Source organism: Saccopteryx leptura, chromosome 3 (assembly GCF_036850995.1).
Source record: "Saccopteryx leptura isolate mSacLep1 chromosome 3, mSacLep1_pri_phased_curated, whole genome shotgun sequence".
Classification (NCBI taxonomy): Eukaryota; Metazoa; Chordata; class Mammalia; order Chiroptera; family Emballonuridae; genus Saccopteryx; species Saccopteryx leptura.
The window spans coordinates 341,521,551-341,541,228 of NC_089505.1; the positions used below are offsets into that span (position 1 = coordinate 341,521,551).

The following is a 19,678-nucleotide window of genomic DNA, read 5'->3' on the forward strand; positions in this document are numbered from 1 at the left end:
CTCAAGGATGAGCCTGCACTCAAGCCAGCAACCTTAGGTTTTGAACCTGGGACCTCAGTATCATAGGTCAACACTCCATCCACTGCGCCACCACTGGTCAGGCTGTTGGCTGTTTTTTTTTTTGTTGTTGTTTGTTTGTTTGTTTGTTTTGTATTTTTCTGAAGCTGGAAACGGGGAGAGACAGTCAGACAGACTCCCGCATGCGCCCGACCGGGATCCACCCGGCACGCCCACCAGGGGCGACGCTCTGCCCCTCCGGGGCGTCGCTCTGTCGCGACCAGAGCCACTCTAGCACCTGGGGCAGAGGCCAGGGAGCCATCCCCAGCTCCCGGGCCATCCTTGCTCCAATGGAGCCTTGGCTGCGGGAGGGGAAGAGAGAGACAGAGAGGAAGGGGGGGGGTGGAGAAGCAAATGGGCGCTTCCCCTATGTGCCCTGGCCAGGAATCGAACCCGGGTCCCCTGCACGCCAGGCCAACGCTCTACCGCTGAGCCAACCGGCCAGGGCTGTTGGCTGTTTTTATTGGCATTAATTTTTTTTATACATCCTGGAAATCTGGGTTGCAGGTAGGCTTATTTTACAGAAGGTTTTCTGGTTCTCTCTCTTGCTCTTTATGCCTCTTCCTCTAAATTTCCCCACCGTGTCTGCTTTGTAGCTACCTCCACCTGGGTCTCCATTTCAGAGCCTGTCTGAACATGGTGGCTCAGGGAGTCTGAATGTGACTTAGTAAACTCCCATTTGTTAGGGAATGTCCTCCCACCTCTCTAAGCTCTCAGCTCCAGACAAGTGGAGGCAATGGTTAGTGCAAGTTTTTTCAGCTTCCTTTTTTTGAGCAAAATATCCTAACCCCAGCCTTGGCTTCAGAGCAGGAAACCAGAGCCCAGTTCTCGATCTCCTTGGATAAGGTAGTCTTTGTTGATTTTGGTAGGTTTCAAAAAAGGGGAATGAAATAAAAATGCCTTTATCTCACCATCTTCAAATAATTTTATACGGAAAGCTCTAAGTATTGCTTGTTTATTTTTAGATTCCTTCTTTTATTGACAGTTTAATTTTATTTTAAACTCAGGAGTGAATATTGATTTTTTTTAACCAAAATGCTTTAAAACATCTATTTATTTTAGATAATCACACTTTTTCTTTGTCTGTTAATAAAGTAAATTAATTTTAAAATTTCTAACATTGACTTATTTGCATATCTAAATGAGCTACATTTGATAATTGTAATGTATTGTTCTTAACAATTTAAGATTTTACATCAGTATTCATTTGACTGTATATATGTACACAGGAAGTTTGGTATCACCATGATAATAACTTTAGTAAGAACTAGAACAATTACTAAAACCACCTCCTGATCTTATTACATTCATTAGCTCTTTCTGGAATGCAGGAACCCTTCCTCAGGATGTGGAGTCCAAGCCTAGTTTTACTCTGCACGCCAGTACTGCTGGGCTTGCTGTCTAGTGCAGCTCACTTGTGAAAGCTCCCGCTTCCCACACAGGACCAGAACCAGATGGCACTACTTCTTGCAGCCTCTCTGAACTTCCAAGAGTTTTCAAGTTTTATATAACTGAGCTGGTAGGCTACAAATTTAGTTTTTGGGGCTGGTTTTTAGGTTAAAAGATAAATAGCTCCAACAATTCTAGTTTTATGTTGAAAAAAGATCTGATATTTGGAATCCCTATGACAAAAATGTTATTTTGTAAACACATTTATACATAATCATATTACAAGTAACAGAAACGCAGGCATACTGTTCAGATACCATCACTGGTATGTTTGCAGGATAACCTTAATGGTCCATCCTACCAATTGTTGTGCGGGCGTCACACCCCGCACGGAAGTGGAACAGTCTCTACAAGCTCAGTTCCAACCCTCCAGAAGACGTGGCCTGGGGCTGAGGGGACCAAAGGAAAACAAACCATATGGTCCCTGTTTTATAGCTTCCATATAAAAAAAGGTAATAGACAACAGTTGTGTTTCTCAAAAGAAAACTGTTCTCTCATTAATTAATGGACATATAAAAAGATGGAAAACGATACAAAAGTAGGCTAAATTTAAGTCTATGATCTGCCAAGTCCCTTCTAATTCTAAAATTCCATGATTCTTACCTATAAAACTGCCCATGAAAGAATGTCGAAGATGCCTCTGTGCCGTTGCAAAGTGCCGTCTCTGACAGAAATGCATTATTTGTGTTTCAGTTCTAACTGCAGGTCTTTGTTTAGGCACACCATCTCCTTCTCTCCCCTTCAGGCAATTTTTTTTTCTGATAGCCTTTATATAATTTCCATAAGCAAGCAATATCTAGTTCCATTAAACATTTCTCCTTAATATCTTATCACTACAGTTTTTCTCTGCAATTTTAAATGTTCTTATAATGAATCTTAATCTTTCCTATTGATAACATATTTATTCTTAGCATCTCACACTTATGGCTATTTTCCCTAGGACTATCTTCAAGTTTGTATTTAAAAAAAATTTTGTTTTACATGTTGGTATGTTTATTTACAATCCTTTTTCTTATAAGAACTTTTCTCTAAAACATAGCTAAAAGAAAAATAATACATATACCATTTTATAACTTACCTTTTAAAAAACTTAATATGAACTGTTTATTAACTGTGGAATATAAATTGTGTATTATTGCCATTTTCTCAGAGACTTTTAAACCTTTACATTAGACAATGTAGATTGAATTTTGTTTTTAATTTAGAAATTAAATTTAATGGGATGACATTGATCAATAAGAGTATACAGGTTTCAGGAAAAGATTTCTTTCTTTTTTTTTTTAATTTTAATTAAATGAGAGCAAGGGAGGCATAAAGACAGTCTCCCACATGTGCCCCGACCAGGATCTACGTGGCAAGCCCAATCTGGGGTGATGCTCTGTCCATTTGGGGCACTGTTCCGTTGCTCCACAACTGAGCTATTTCTAGTACCTGAGGCAGAGGTCACCTGAGCCATCCTCTGCACCCAGAGCCAACTCACACGAATCAATCGAGCCGTGGCTACAGGAGTGGGAAGAAAGAGGGAGAGTGTGAGGGAAGTGAGAGAAGGGAGAGAAAGGGGTGGAGAAGCAGATAATCGCCTCTCCTATGTGCCCTGACCGGGAATTGAACTGGGACATCCACACACTAGGCTGATGCTCTATACTACTAAGCCAACCAGCCAGGGCCTCAGGTTTTAATTAAATGAGAGATTAAATTAAAAGATTTCTACAGCATTTGGACTATTGATTGTATTGTGTGCCCATCACTCAAAGTGAAATCATTTTCTGTCATAGTATATTTGTCCCTTTCTATTCCCTTCCCCCAGTAATCACTTCATTTTTATCTATGTCCATGAGTCATGGTATCCCACCTATGTGTGAAATCGTAAAGTTCTTAGCTTTTTCTGATTTACTTATTTCACTTAGTATAATGTTCTCAAGGTCTATCCACATTGTTGTAAATGGCAATATATTTCTTATGGCTCAGTAGAATATATCTTTCACTGTGTATTCTTTATTTCAAACATATGATAACAGGCTTTTCTAGACATAGTATTTATCCACTATTAGAGATTGTTTCAAGTTTTATACATTCATACATACATTACACTATATGTATATACACACATACATACCCTATTATTGTTTTAACTCATTAAGATAGAGGACTCTATTAATAAGATTGACATTATGTGCTAGGTTTCCAAGTGGATAAGTGAGTTTTATCTGTCTCATGGCCAAAGATTACACTCTGGAACCTAATAAGCTGTTTTGAAAATGTGTATCTTTTGTTAAAACGTAGCCTCTAAAATAGGAATGGCTAGTGCAAATACTTTAACACCAGTAGAAAATATTTAAAACACATGCCCTAATAGTGAAAGAATGGGCCATTATTCTTACCATTATGATAATACTGATAACTATAATTTATTACATTTTCTGAAAATCTATTTCTTTTATATGTTGAGTGATGATACTTGGAAATGGAATTATTTTAAAATAAAATAGTATATAATAATACAGAAGGATGCCAGAATTACCTTATAGTAATAATTTCCCCTGGGTTTGCCCTTATGAGCCAGCTGCAGTTGATCCTGGCAGGGTATTCGGAAGGCCAGCCGGGGCTCGTGATTACACCGCTCGGTGCTCGAATCTGTTCTGGAGTCTCTCCGCAAGCTGGAAGGTAGCCAATGCAATCTTAGCTAATTATTATAATTTAACACAAAGCATTAAGTAAATCAGTGTTTACTTAAAAAAAGTAAAAACCCAACACTTCAGACATCCAATCATATACAATAAAATATGGTATTACCAACTTTCAAAAGCTCTTATTATTCTAATGAGATTTATTTCCTTCCTTTTAGACAAAGTACCTTTTTCTAATTAAGTACACATTTCAAGGAGGCATGAAGGTTTTCAAACTGGATCTCTGAATGACAGTTTAAGAGTCAGAACTGCTATCATTAGCCATGGTGATCAATCAATCAACTGCTCACTCCGTCCATTCATCATCCTCTATCCTCCATCCATCCTTTTGTCAAAACTCACCTTTTACATTTATTTTCTTTATTATAAACTACCTAATGTTCAATATTTACTGAACTACTGTGTTTAGGTCGTTAGGAGTGCTATTTTGCTTTTTGGATACTTTTAAGATTTTATTTATTGATCTGAGAGACAGTAAGAAAGAGAAAGGCGTGTGTGGGGGGCTGGAGGAGCAGGAAGCATGACGCGCAGTTGCTTCTGGTACCTACGCCAGCCCCAGCTTTCAAATCCGCGACCTCAGCATTCCAGGTCCACACTTTGTCTACTGTGCCACCACAGGTCGGTTTTTTGGACACTTTAAACTAAAAGCTATTATAGGAACAGTCCTCTGAACAAAATAATTAAGGGAAAGCACATATAAACATGACAGTAAAGAAGTTAGATTGTTACAACTTTAGGGGATGATTGGATAAAGACAGCCAAACATTAGTTCAAAATGACTGCAAAATAGTTGTTTAACTTATTCTTAATACTTCTAAAACTGTATTATAGAATAATGAATGAATAAATCTTAAATTATTTTTAAAATAAAGGCTTGAAATAATCAGTGATTAAAGTATCATTAAGTGATTTGATATTTTAATATCATATAAAAATATAGACTAAGTTCAAACTACTACCAACCCTTTCCTGGATTATTATTCTTAACTATCTTGAGCTCCTATAATAAATACAGTTAACATTTTACCTATCCATAATTTAGCTCATAATCTGACAATTTATTCTCCTTCAATTTAAAATAATAGTCACTGGGCTACAAAAATGTATATAATAAATGTTTAAGCTTCAGTGAAATTGAAAACCCTAGAACCTCCTATTTGGTATAATTTTGAGAAGTTGGATTATATAATTTTTAACAATTTTTATTTTTTATGGATTGGTTTTAGAGAGAGGAGAGAGAAAGAGGGGGGCTGCAATAGGATGCATCAACTCATAGTAATTCCTTCTTGAATGGGCAATCCCGGGGTTTCAAACTAGCAATCTCAGCATTCTAGGTCTATGCTTTTATACTGTGCCACCACGGGCCAAGTGGATTATATGATTTTTAAAGTAACAGATTAAAAGTGGCAAATTAAAAGTAAAGAGTAGCTGCCAGGGGTACACAGATAATGATCAGAATTGATGGGAGGCAATTTGCAGAAAAATAAAAAGTATGTACTAAACTCAAAAAACCACGAGAGCCCAGAGCCTGTTCAATACCACCCATCTTCCCAAAGGTAAGAGAACACTCAGTATATAGTAATTAGTCATACCTAGCTAAAGGACTTGAGTGAATCATTGCAAGTCAAGTGCCTGATATAGTACGTGGTCTGAAATTTCATGCTTTTTTAGTTCTGCTGTTAGTTTAAAATTTAGGTAACCCAATTTATGAAAAGGCAAGTATCCCTATTACAATTATAGTTTAAAATAATGACCTTTTTTTTTTTTTGTAACAGAGGTTATAGTCTCTTTAATTTAGACTAGAATGCTAGGAAGTATACTAAATAATTTTTAAAAGTTTTTATCCACAATAATCAAAATAAAGCAAGCCCTACTGCCTGGTCAATCCTTATTTCTATAGAATAACCCATTCCCTGGAAAAACAAAAACACATGCAATTAAGGTTTTAAAAGTACATTTTACCACAGAAAAAGTGACCATGCCTAGAATGGGCCTATCCTGGACGCAGGGTACATTGCCAAAGCAAAGGGATCTGGTTTTCAATCACTTTTAGAACATACAGATTCATGGCATGTAGAACAAAAAAACTTAATATAGCAGAAATCTAGCATACAGGCAGAGCTTCCAGTGTTTTTTTTATCTTTTCGTTGAATTACATTAAGAGCAAAATTTCCCTTACCAAAAAAGCTTTAATTTAATGAATGATCCTTTAGAAAAGACTAATTTTAAATGTGATTCTATATATTTTAAGAGCTTATTAACAATGAAGTACTAGAGTTTTGCTTTAACTATGCTCTAATGCAGTGGTTTTCAATCTTTTTCATTCATGGCACAAAGAATTAATTCCTAAAATTCTTCATCATACCAAAATACATATTATATATATGTTTTGTCAATCTGACAAACAATTAATAGGTATAGTTTTGATACATTCACATCAGGAGGCATTGCTGTGTTGGCTGTTGTCATTTTTTTATTCAACTATCTAAGGGAAAAGAGGTCAGTGCCCCTGACTAAACAGCCAAATACTGCATGGTTTAAAAATGGTGTGTTGTCGCAGACAAGTTGAAAATTGTTGCTCTAATGAGTTATTGAATAATTAATGAAAAGAACCATTTTGGCTGAGAGAGCCATGACCACCACATATTTTAAAATGTAATTCCATGAGAGCCATACAACAACCCGTGTACGTTACGCATTATCCAATAAAAATTTGGTGTTGTCCCGGAGGACAGCTGTGATTGGCTCCAGCCACCCACAACCCTGAACATGAGCAGTAGGAAATGAATGGATTGTAATACATGAGAATGTTTTATATTTTTAACGTTATTATTTTTTTATTAAAGATTTGTCTGGGAGCCAGATGCAGCCATCAAAAGAGCCACATCTGGCTCGTGAGCCATAGGTTCCTGACCCCTACCCTAAGTTATCCATAAGACTTTTCTCTTTCTTTTAATGTCTTGCCAAAGCATGCTGGAGTTGTATACCAATGAACTTTTAAAGTTCACGAAGATACAAACAAACACAAATACACAGGCAAAAATAATCATCACTCCTCAACCAGACGTTAGATCATTATCATTTGCATTAAAAGATTCACCTAGTGCTGGTCAGATAGTTTGCCTGGTTAGAGGATAGTCCCAATGCACAAAGGTTGCTGGGCTCGATCTCTGGTCTGGGCATATACAGAAAACAGGTCAAAGTTTCTGTCTGTCTCTTTCGCCCTTCCGATCTCTCTAAAAAATCAATCAATAAATTCTAAAAAATTCATCTACACTAAAGAAAATAATCCATTTTGAGTTCAATTATACTTAACTTAGAATCAAAATACTGTACTGAGATACACCTATATCAGTACTCAAATACTTGTTAGCTAATTTAACAGCAATAAGAAACATCCAGCCTGGCCGGGCAGTGGCACAGTGGATAGAGCGTCAGACTGGGACGCAGAGGACCCAGGTTCGAAACCCCGAAGTCACCGGCTTGAGTGCTGGCACATCTGGTTTGAGCACAGCTCACCAGCTTGAACCCAAGGTTGCTGGCTTGAGCAAGGGGTCACTCGGTCTGCTGTAGCCCCACGGTGAAGGCATTTATAAGAAAGCAATCAATGAACAACTAAGGTGCCACAATGAAGAATTGATGCTTCTCATCTCTCTCCGCTCCTGTCTTTCCCTATTTGTCCCTCTCTGTCTGTCACAAAAAAAAGAAACATCCAAAAACTACATGGGAATAATTTACGACAAAGTAGGCAACTGTTAACTTTTATGTAAATGAATAGACTAGTTTTAGGGGGAAACTAGAAAAAATTTTACTAGGTTTTGTTCAAAAATTTTTTCCCTTGAATACCTGAGAAACCCATAGGTGGTGCTCTTATACCAGAAACTGAAGAACTCATGTTCTGGTATGAATGTTTAAAAATGCTGTCATGAATATTTTCACACAACTGCCCAAGGATAAGACACAGCTCCCATAAATAAAAATTGTTATCTTAAAATTCAGTATTTTACAATTCTAATTCAATGAGTACTTTTAAAAACAAAACTATAGTAGCATAATGTTTCTCCCTGAACTGATGATGAATACACATTTTGATATATTAATTTTGCACATTTGCAACATGACTGAATCTGGCATTTTGTTTCAGATCCAGCCAGTGGCTTTTTATCAACACATTTTTGCATGTACACTACATTTGGGGGCATGGAGATACTTTTTAGTACAATCACAACTTACTTCTCTATCTGAGAAAGAATAAATTAAATGCAAAAAGAATACAGTCATATTAACACTAGAAACCATTTTAAAGAGAACTTTCCTTCCCTTTTAGGTTAACAGCTGGCCCTTACATACGGGTAGATTTGGAATCAGGAGACCTAGACTTAGTGGTTTTACTATAGCGTTAACTACTAAACCTCTTTGGGTCTTGGCTTCCTCAGGTATCACAATAAAGAGTTGCTCTTTAACTAACTCTGAAGTCTATTTCAGCCCTAAATCATGCCTCCTGCCCTCAACCCCGCCCATCATCATGATATATTTCTACTATATTTCTGATAGCTCATCAGGATGCACTGACACATTTTTCCTTATATTCTCACTTTGCATTTTCTCTTTGACCCATGAAACTGGAACTCCAATTCTTAATACCATAAAAACCTTGCCAGCAGGCAAAGGCCACTGCTGACCTCACTGACAAATCCATTTGACCCTCAGTCCTCATGGTACTTGATTTCTCCAGAGCACTTGACAGTGATAATTTTTTCTTTGATATTGTACTGCCTCAACTTTGCTGTCATCACCCCTTCTGGTTCTCTTCCTAACTCCTGACAGTTCCCTAGCACTAGACTCACCTTCCTCAGTCAGCTCCTGATATGTTAGTGTTCATGGTTCATTCCTAGGAGCTCTTGCTCTCCTCATTATCTACGGAAGTCCTCTTCACTCCTATAGTTACAACTACGACTTATAGTTCATGGGTTCATAATCTCTAACCTGGATATTCTGCCTAGTCAAATACCCACTGGACATTCCAACCTCAATACAACATGGTCAGAGTTGGATATTTCCCTAATCCTTCTCTTAATCCTATCCGGTAGTCCCCTCTCATTTGAGGTTTCACTTTCTATGGTTCAGCTATCCTTGATCAACCAGGGTCCAAAATTAATAAATGGAAAATTCCAGAAATAAACAATTTATAAGTTTTAAATGGACTATTCTGAGTAGCATGATGAAATCTCATGGCACTCTGCTTCGTCCCACCTGGGATGTAAACCATCCCTTGGTCCAGTGTACCCAGTCTCTTTACGCTACCTCCTGTCAGTCACTTACTGCCGTATGTTACCAGACCCATTATCAGAGAGAGAGAGAGAGAGAGAAAAAGAGAGCCCAGAGTCACATAACTTTCACGGCAGTATATTGTTATAATTGTCCTATTTTATTATTAATTATTATTGTTAATCTCTTACATGCCTAATCTATAAATTAAACTTTATTATAAGTATGTATGTATAGAAAAACCAGTATATACAGGGTTCAGTATCAACTGCTGTTTCAGGCATTCACTGGTGGTCTTAGAATGTACTATCCACAAATACAGTGGTGGTGGTGGCAGAGCACCTACTGTAGTCTGAATCTTTACTGTCTTAGGCATCTTTTAGTTCAGGAAATCTACTTAAGAATACCGCAGGCAATCTCAAAGATGTTCAATCAAGCACAGGAAATAAAGTAAAGCCAGGCCCCACAACAACTAAACCTCTATATTTCAAAGTTAGAAATTGAGGCTGCCTTCACCACCTCTTAGGGATCAAGACCTATTTTATCTTCTACACATTTGCCCTGATCTTTCAATTATTTCAGTTTTTTATAATTTTCCATTCCCAGCTCATCATAACACTTCAGCTCAAGCACCTGCCATCAACTGTAATTTCATTTTTTCTTAGTTTATTATATTTAATGTTATTAATTCTACATTACACCTTTTTATATAAAATATTTTTGGTGATTTATTATTGTAATCAACTTGATAATACTTAAGCCTTCATTGTAAATATGTAAGCCTCACTTGTTAATGGGGATTAAAACACTACCTACAGCATAGAGTATTACAAAGATTAAATACGGTTATTTCGGTCAAGGACTTAGCACTCTGCTTGAATCACAGTAAACTGTCAATAAATAACATCATCTGACATGCCAGATCAGACTGCTGGCTGGCAGCAATACCAGGAACACTGTCTAGGGAGGGTGACTGAGGCCATGTGGGAAAAGAAAGCTAAGTGGGAAAGAAGGCTGTGGTTGTTCATTTAGCATGAGCCGGACGCCACTATGCTCTGCAAAGAATGAGAAATGATGCCATGATTAACTGGTTTTATCTGACGTAGGTAGAAGCCAGGGTAAGAAAGGGGTTAGGGCACATACAAAACCTTGTTTTAGAAAATGAATTTCTGTTTTAAACCAAAATGTTTATATGATTCTGCTAATTTGAACATCATCTTTTTAGATTTTGACTATACTAACAATTTAGGATATAACAAATCTGACTTTCTTTTACCTGTACTTATTCTACCCCTATCTTCTCTATTGTTTATGCATAATTATTTTAGCTACATTCTGATTAGTTCTTCAATGAGAATTAGTTTATGTGCAAATGACAAATAAAGAAATCTTGTCAGTATAATGCAAAGTTGTGAAAGATTTTATTTCCAGCTTATGATTTGAAGCAACAGAGGCAAGAGGTCTCACAGTTTAAGAAAATATATAGAAACCCTATAGAAGGACCTTCCTTTATTCCAAGAAGTGGTTACTTTACTGGCTTAAAGAATGGCTTGACTTTCCTCTGTAGTAAACTACCTTGTAAGGCTGCAGGTACAGATGGGGATGTAAAAACATTTCTTCACTATAAAAATAAAACAAACAAAATATCTTACTTGATGAAAAATATCTGATTTGTATTTTTAGTTTTGATTAAACTAGAAGCAAATGTCTCTAAGGAGGAAGTATGAACCCCTGAGTTTATGGCTGCAAATAGGGCCTGATTCTAGGTATATGTCAGAAGATATTTGTGTAAATTTCAATATCTTGGTTTGATACTGTTAGAGCTATACTTATAAAGTTTCATATTTGTACCAACATTACTTGTCCCCTAAGCCCTGTTAGTTTAGTGTTTGATTTTGCAGAATGTGAGATTTTCAGAACACATACATGCCAGATGGCAAAAATTACTGTATTTTTTACTTTGTTTATTTAGCTTAATATATCTTACTCACTAATATTAACTTCTTCTTCTTGAAACAAACATCTACAAAAAAACATCAAATTGACTTTGGTCATATCTTTATATATAAAGAAACACTCAAGTACTTTGGATGATGATACATGTCTCTACTATTCATAAATTTCTCTTAAGTCTAGAAAGAGAAACTGTCAAATTAAAGGGATTCTAAATGTTCAATCAAAAGGCAGCAGTTTTCAAGTAGGATACCATCTTCTTCACAGGAGTATGTAGTAGATTATTTGATTAGTGCCCCCCAAAGCCTATTTAATTCCTGGTGACTCTAGTGTACAGAACAACTGAAGTGAAAAGAAAACGGGATTATTACAAAGCTAGCAAGGCTGAACTAAATACATAGTTTTTAATTTATCATATATGTTGTCAATTAAGAAAAGGAGAATTATAGAAATGCAAATTAAAACCACAATGAGATATCACCTCACATCAGTCAGAATGGCGCTTATCAACAAAACACAGAATAAGTGCTGGCGAGGATGTGGAGAAAAGGGAACCTTCCTGTACTGCTGGTGGGAATGCAGACTGGTGCAGCCTCTGTGAAAAACAGTATGGTATTTCCTCAAAAAATTAAAAATCGAACTGCCTTTTGACCCAGCTATCCCACTTTTAGGAATATACCCCAAGAACACCATAGCACTATTTCAAAAAAAGAAATGCACCTCCATGTTTATGGCAGCATTGTTCACAATAGCGAAGATCTGGAAACAACCCAAGTGTCCGTCAGTGGACGATTGGATTAAAAAGCAGTGGTACCTATATACAATGGAATACTATGGGGCCATGAAAAAGAAGGAAATCTTATCTTTTGCAACAACATGGATGGACCTGGAAACTATTGTTAAGTGAAATAAGCCAGGCAGAAAAAGAAAAATATCATATGACCTTACTCATTTGAGGAATCCAATGAACAATGTGAACTGAGGAATGGAATTGAGACAGAGGAGAGATCAAAGGGTCCAGAGGAAAAGAGGACAGAGGGAAGGGGGATGATAGGATGGGGTAAACCAGAATCTATGTAAACACAAATAAATTAAAAAAATAAAAAATGAAAGAAAGGGAGAATTAACTGAACAATAAATAAGGTACAACTTCTTTGATGGAGTTCTTAATAAAAATTTTATTTTTATCAGTTTCTGGTGGTTTTTTTTCGTTTTTTTTTGTTGTTGTTGCGCATTGCAACACCTTAGTTGTTCATTGACTGCTTTCTCATATGTGCCTTGACCGTGGGCCTTCAGCAGACCGAGTAACCCCTTGCTGGAGCCAGCAACCTTGGGTTCAAGCTGGTGGGCTTTTGCTCAAATCAGATGAGCCTGCGCTCAAGCTGGCGACCTCGGGGTCTCGAACCTGGGTCCTCTGCATCCCAGTCCGACACTCTATCCACTGCGCCACTGCCTGGTCAGGCTATCAGTTTCTGGTTTTAAAATACAAAGATCCCACTGCAAAATTTAGAAAACAGGCCAAAACTGAGAAATACTCGACTCCTCCATTATTTAACTTGATACTATTTCAATAATCCCATAGAAGAGCAAAGAATGATGAATTTAAAACATGATTAATAAATTATGCCTATTATCTTTAAAGCTATCATTTAAAAATAAAAAGTATTCAAACAACCTCTACTTTAGAGAACATATGCGAAGAAAAGAGGATGACTTTAAAACAATGTAAAATAAACTTGCCTTATATTTGAGATTTCATGGTTTTAAAGCCTAAAAAATAGGCAAGACAAAATAAAAATTTATTATTAGAGCTGAACAACTTATAAAAAAAAGTACAATTCTCTGTTCTTAAGATGAAGAGCTGAGTTATTTTAAAAACTGACAAGGGTTGACACTTTATGACTAAAAGCAGGTGACACTAAAAGTGACATGGAATCTTGATGCCTTTGGTAAGTCACAGACCAGAAATGTAAGTAAAAATTAGCTTTGCTTACTGACCACCTAAGTACGTAAGATAACATAGGAAAAGCACAAAAGAACATGAAGAGAACTCAAAGTCATGGAAACTGTAGATCTGTACAGGCCTATTTACTGAATCCAAGAAACATGTAAACAGTTATTACAGTATATAAGACAATGCAGTCCTAAATGATATATACATAAAGTAATCTTAAGCAATGTAGTATATAGGCATGTGGAATTTTTATTAAACAAAAACAAAGGACCAACAATAAAAAATACCCTGGATTATGTAAGTATCAAATAGAGAGGGTTTACTTGACTATTAACATAAGATTTCTTTCATAGAACAGAAAAGTCAGAGCCAGATTAAAGAGCACATTCTAATGAGAAGAATTTAATGACTAAATCCTATTGACACTAGTCAAGCCAAGGTAGTCTACTAAAAAGGGATTTATATGATCCCTTTGTAAAGATCTCTTTGCAGGTTCGAGAACCCGAGGTCGCCAGCTTGAGCGTGGGCTAATCTGGTTTGAGCAAAGCTCATCATCTTGGACCCAAGGTTGCTGGCTTGAGCAAGGGGTTACTCCGTCTGCTGAAGGCCCGCGGTCAAGGCACATATGAGAAAGCAATCAATGAACAACTAAGGTGTAGCAACGAAAAACTAATGATTGATGTTTCTCATCTCTCTCCATTCCTGTCTGTCTGTCCCTATCTATCCTTCTCTCTGTCTCTGTAAAAAAAAAAAAAAAAAATCTCTTTGCAGTGTTATAACTTGTGGGAAGAGAAACTGGTTAGGTAAGGAAATCAACTAAAAAGCAAATACAGAAGCTCCCGTATTTGCCAAGTTTTACTTTATGAAAGTTTCACTATGGAACAAAACTCATCCTGTTCATAAGCATAAGCATCAGTGCTGGTCACTATCGGGCTGTCTTACATTTCAGAGTATAAAGTGTTTTATAGATATTAACTCCATTATAGATGATAAATACAAAAATCAATTTGAAAGTTGAAAATACTAGTAAGAAAGGTTTGATGCCAATGGAAATAAAGGTACTTAAAAAATATCTCCAAAATTGCCTGACCTGTGTTGGTGCAGTAGATCAAGTGTCGACCTGGAATGCTGAGGTCACTGGTTGGAAACCTTGGTCTTGCCTGGTCAAGGCACATATGGGAATCAACTACAAGTTGATGTTTTTTGCTCATCCCAGCCCTTTCTCTCCCTCCCTCTTCTCTCTAAAATCAGTAAATAAAATCTTTAAAAATATCTCCAAAAAAAAAAAATTAGTAAGCAAATGGTAACTTAAATAGCCCTATGGGATGAGAACAAGGATTCTGAAGGTTAAATGAATCATGCAGAATACTGATACACTGCCTGACCAGGCGGTAGCGCAGTGGATAGAGCGTCGGACTGGGATGCGGAAGGACCCAGGTTCGAGACCTCGAGGTCGCCAGCTTGAGCGCGGGCTCATTTGGTTTGAGCAAAACTCAACAGCTTGGACCCAAGGTCGCTGGCTCCAGCAAGGGGTTACTCGGTCTGCTGAAGGCCCGTGGTCAAGGCGCATATGAGAAAGCAATCAATGAACAACTAAGGTGTCGCAATGCACAATGAGAAACTAATGATTGATGCTTCTCATCTCTTTGTTCCTGTCTGTCTGTTCCTGTCTATCCCTCTCTCTCTCTGTCTCTGTAAAAAAATAAATTAAAAAAAAACAAAAAAAACTTAAAAAAAGTGAACATTAGATATATGAAGGATTATAAAATAAAAAGAATACTGATACACTGAGACAAAAGAAGGTTTACACAATATAAACAATACAATGATTAATAAATATATACTAATACAAGAATATTCTTGTGTACGCACAACTGTAAACCTACTTTTGCCCACCCTGTACTGTGTCTAAGCAAGCCATAAAAGGCACTTTGACAAAGAAAAACTAGAATATGTAGTTAGATGATTAGTATAAAAACCAGATACCTATTGTTTTACTGTTAATTTAGGAGAAGGGTAGCAGTTTAAAAAAATAAAGGCTAAGAATGGTGTACTGTATTAAAGATAAAATTTCTGTAGCAGGTCAGAAGGTTCATAGGTTGAAGCCCTGTGACTTCAAGTGAGACATGTGTGGTCAGGTCTGGAGCTCCCATAGCTGCTGCTGATGTTACTAAGTGTTAGGCACTCCCTTTTCTCATTTAATTCTTAGTATTATTATCGCTATTTAACAGATGAGGAAAAATTGGAGACATGATCACAAATGAAGTGTCACAACTGAGAGTGGACCCCAGGGCTTCAGAAACTGCACTCCTACCCAAGGGGCACACGACTGCCTACTACAGAGCTCCCTATGACACCTGGAATAGCATCTGGGGGTTGCGGGAACTGCCTCAGTCAAAATTCAAGGAAGATAAAAGTGGTTGATTTTGGAAAAAAGATTCATTGGTTCTATATTAACATGGACAGAAAAGACACAGAAAGGTAATATACAGAAAGAAAGTATACTTAGATTTAAAGTTTCTAAAGATTGATTTCTATTGCTATTAATCTATGCAGGAACTGCAGGCAGGACTAAAATGCTTCTTAGTCTCCTTGAAATTAATAAAAAACTTTACAAACATCATTCTAGAATATACCTTTAAAAAATGTACATGTATACATTAATTATAGGTGAGATCATTAAGGCATTGAACAGTAGACCTAACAATAAAGGAGTAAGAACGGTAGCAGTAAGGGGATACAGTGAAGGCTGAGGGAGATATTTCAAAGAAAAGGCAGAGAGAAGGGGAAAAGCAGAGGGCTGAGTGACTAGGAAGGTGCAGTGTTCTGAAAATGGTTAATATTGGACAGATAGAGTTTAGAAAGCAAGTATGTTGAGTATGAAGTCTCTGTGCCACTGAGAACACTGGGCAAGTGATCAACTGAGTGTCAGAATCTGCAAGATGAATGAAGTTAAAATACAAGAGTCTTTGTCAGAGTGTCACTATGACAGCTCAGCCCTGCAACCTCAGCAGTAAAGACAAGGAGCTCATGCTGGGAAGAAACTACTTCTGTCTGAAAGTCCTCTTCTTACAGCTTGATTGGGTTTGATGTCTTTGGCCCTCTGCGTCCAGATTTCTTGAACTGGTTTTCTGACCACCTGGTACCTGAGCTGAGCTCTGTCATATGGAAATGTTAGAACAGGGAACACTCTGAGGATAGAAAGAGTTGGAAAGAGACAGAGATTGAACATGAGTAATTCCCTTAAAATGACTCCAAATTTCATTCTTATTTTTCCAAGTTAGAAAACTGAACTTCTGGATATAATTACGAGCACTCTAATAGGAATATTTACTAATCTACGATGGAAAAGATTCAAATTATTTGAAAGGTAAGAATCAGTGCAAGCAGAAAAACTTACATGAATTTATGCATCACTCATACTTTGGATTCCCTCCCATCTCTCAAACCTATTACCAGAAATCACACACTTCTACTGCAAGCAGAAAGTCCTATATTCAGCTGCTTGTAATTAAATGAACATTTAATTATAATAAACTGCATTAGCACAGTTACTTACGAATAAATGCAGCAATATTTATTTCTATTATTTACTTGTAGTATTCTATGTAATTTTTTTTTGTGTGTGGCAGAGATAGAGAGAGTCAGAGAGAGGGACAGATAGAGACAGAAAGACAGGATGGGAGAAAGATGAGAAACATCAATTCTTTGTTGCGGTTCCTTAGTTGTTCATTGATTGATTTCTCTTATGTGCCTTGACTGGGGGGCTACAGCAGACCGAGTAACCCCTTGCTCGAGCCAGCGACCTTGGGCTCAAGCGAGTGAGCCTTGCTTAAACCAGATGAGCCTTCGCTCAAGCTGGCAACCTCGGGGTCTTGAACCTGGGTCCTCTGCATCCCAATTCGATGCAATATCCACTGCGCCACTGACTGGTCAGGCTGTAATGTTTTTTAAAGACCAAAATATTTCACTTGGTCATTAGTTCTAATTAAGGCAGATAATTCCTTGGGTTCTTGAAGGTCATGAAAGTCCAAAACAAACAAATAATAATCAAGGGCTATATGGCAGAAAAATATTTTTAAAAAGTAAAAAGGATGGAAAAATACAGAAGGAAAAATAGAAAAATCAAACATAATTTTTCTAGTTCCAATAAAGTCACAGCATAATAAGAATAAGATCGAAGAATATTATTAATGGAACTATCTAACCAGCTACCCTAAAATTCCTAAGGAGTGAGAATATTTTTAAATTTTGCTAGCAAAGCATAAGATAAGATGAATATGGAAGATTCAACCTTTTGTACCTTTTCTTAAGGGCACAAAAGGGCAATTTTTCCCCTGAAAGGGCATAAAAGCTATTAATATGGTACCTACATTTTCTAATTTTAAGCACTACAAAAGATAAAATGCTAAGCAAGCTACTATTTCTGTTTCCTGAATGGTAAGAATTATTAATTTCTGAAGTTTACTGTGATTCTTGCTGGAAATGTAGAAGTAAGGCAGAAATGAGCACTTGCACAAAGATAAACTGGCCCTAGGGCTCACAATTTTCAAAGCCAACTGTATAGGCTTTGACATAATTCTGAGTCATTAACATGTTTTTCTGAAAGTGTTCCATTTTAGTGTCTTCTGTTAAGGGTGACACCCAGAAATAAACATAATACTCAGAATGTGTTTAGGAGAGGAGTAAAGAACAACTATCATCTACTTTGTTCTGAATACTGTATTTCTATTACTGCAGTTTAAGATCAAACCACCCCTAACTTCTATTTCAACTGAAATCCCAAAGTCCAGTTTGCTCACCTGTTAAGTGACTGACTTTTTTGCACAAGTTTCACAGTACATCCAATTCAAATTCATGCCTTACCAAAAGTACCAGTAATTAAGACACAAGCACACTCAAGAATTATGCTCAAAGTTAGAGTAGAAAAGAAAATGTTAAATGTTTAAATGCAACTTGTTGCATATCTTCGCTGAGTCTAGCTCATTCACTCCAGTGGATGAACTTCACTTCTACCAGCTAATTATAGCACACTTCTGTCACATTATGACCTGTTCTGTCTATGGTCCCAGTACTCACATTTACTGTTCCAATGCTGAGTTTAATTATAATTATAATGCAAAATTATGCATAATAATCTTGCTATAAATATATAATTGTTCAATAAATACTTGATAATACAGGAAATGTTATAAATATATAATATAAAAATATGCTCCACATAAAACATATACTGCTCACAAAAATTAGAGGATATTTTATAGCTTCATATTCATTTTGAAATATCCTCTAATTCTTGTGAACTGTATATTATATATGTAGGAAAAATATGTATGTTATATTTATAAAAATTATAAAACAACCATTACTTCTCTTTCTGAAACTTTCATGGAGTACTCTACTCCAAAAGCTAAGTTTTTCATAAATAAACTTTAAGGCAGACCATGCCTTTAAAAATTAGTAATATCCTAAACTAATGTGTGTTATCTTTAAAAAAAAGTTCTATCTTATATTCTCTACTCACTTTCTTCATTTGAAAGATAGTTTCTTGGGTTTACACTATGTTCTACTTTATATTCTGGAATCTTAAAAACCGTAATGAATTCATTATCACCCAAAATATAATAAGCTTTCTTTCCCTTCTCCATATAAAACACAAACAAAAGACACTCTGTACAATATTGGTCAAAAAAAACTACTGAAATTCTTTTTAGTAACTTTAGCAAGAGGTATGGGTATTTGAGTAATTGAAAATAACACTGAGATCACATAGAAAAGGTACAAAGGAACACTTGCATTTGCTGCTTTGCTCACGTAACTTTTCTGTTTTTAAAAAATAATTATGAGCTGCTATCAAATAACTATAGTTTAAGTTTTATTTTCTTTCAGATTCTTTATTTGGAAGACCTGAAAATTCTAGGATAATAAGTGTTATCAGACTAGATGTTCTTCCTAGGGATATGTCAAAATACCACATTATAATACCTAAGTCTAAAACTGTAGTTAAAAACAAAAGCCACTGTACTATAGTGCTCTATATTATTTCAAAATGTTGCTAATTTGTAAGCAAATTATTTACAATTTAGAAAATAATATATCATAATTAAAATAGCTACCATTTAAATTGTTTTAAAGCAGACAGGACCAGCAGTGTCCTTAGGCCTTTCAGTACTAGAATAGGAACTATAAAATGCAAATATACAAAAGCAAAAGAGTAAAGATTTGTTGGAATAAAAATTCTGATGGAATAAAGGAAAGATAATGCTTAAAAACTACTTGAAGTCTATTTTATATACTCTCCTAATTCAGT

The 19,678-nt window shown here is 36.2% G+C and overlaps 1 protein-coding gene across 2 annotated transcripts in view; it reads right to left on the reverse strand.

Moving 5' to 3' along the window:
- LRP12 (LDL receptor related protein 12) overlaps positions 1-19,678 on the reverse strand; it is a 117,030-nt gene that overhangs the window by 24,661 nt on the left and 72,691 nt on the right. For both annotated transcript variants that reach the window (XM_066379344.1, XM_066379343.1), the window contains one exon: positions 4,028-4,163. In XM_066379344.1, the coding sequence (XP_066235441.1) occupies positions 4,028-4,163 (136 nt within the window). The remainder of the gene's footprint in view (positions 1-4,027; positions 4,164-19,678) is intronic.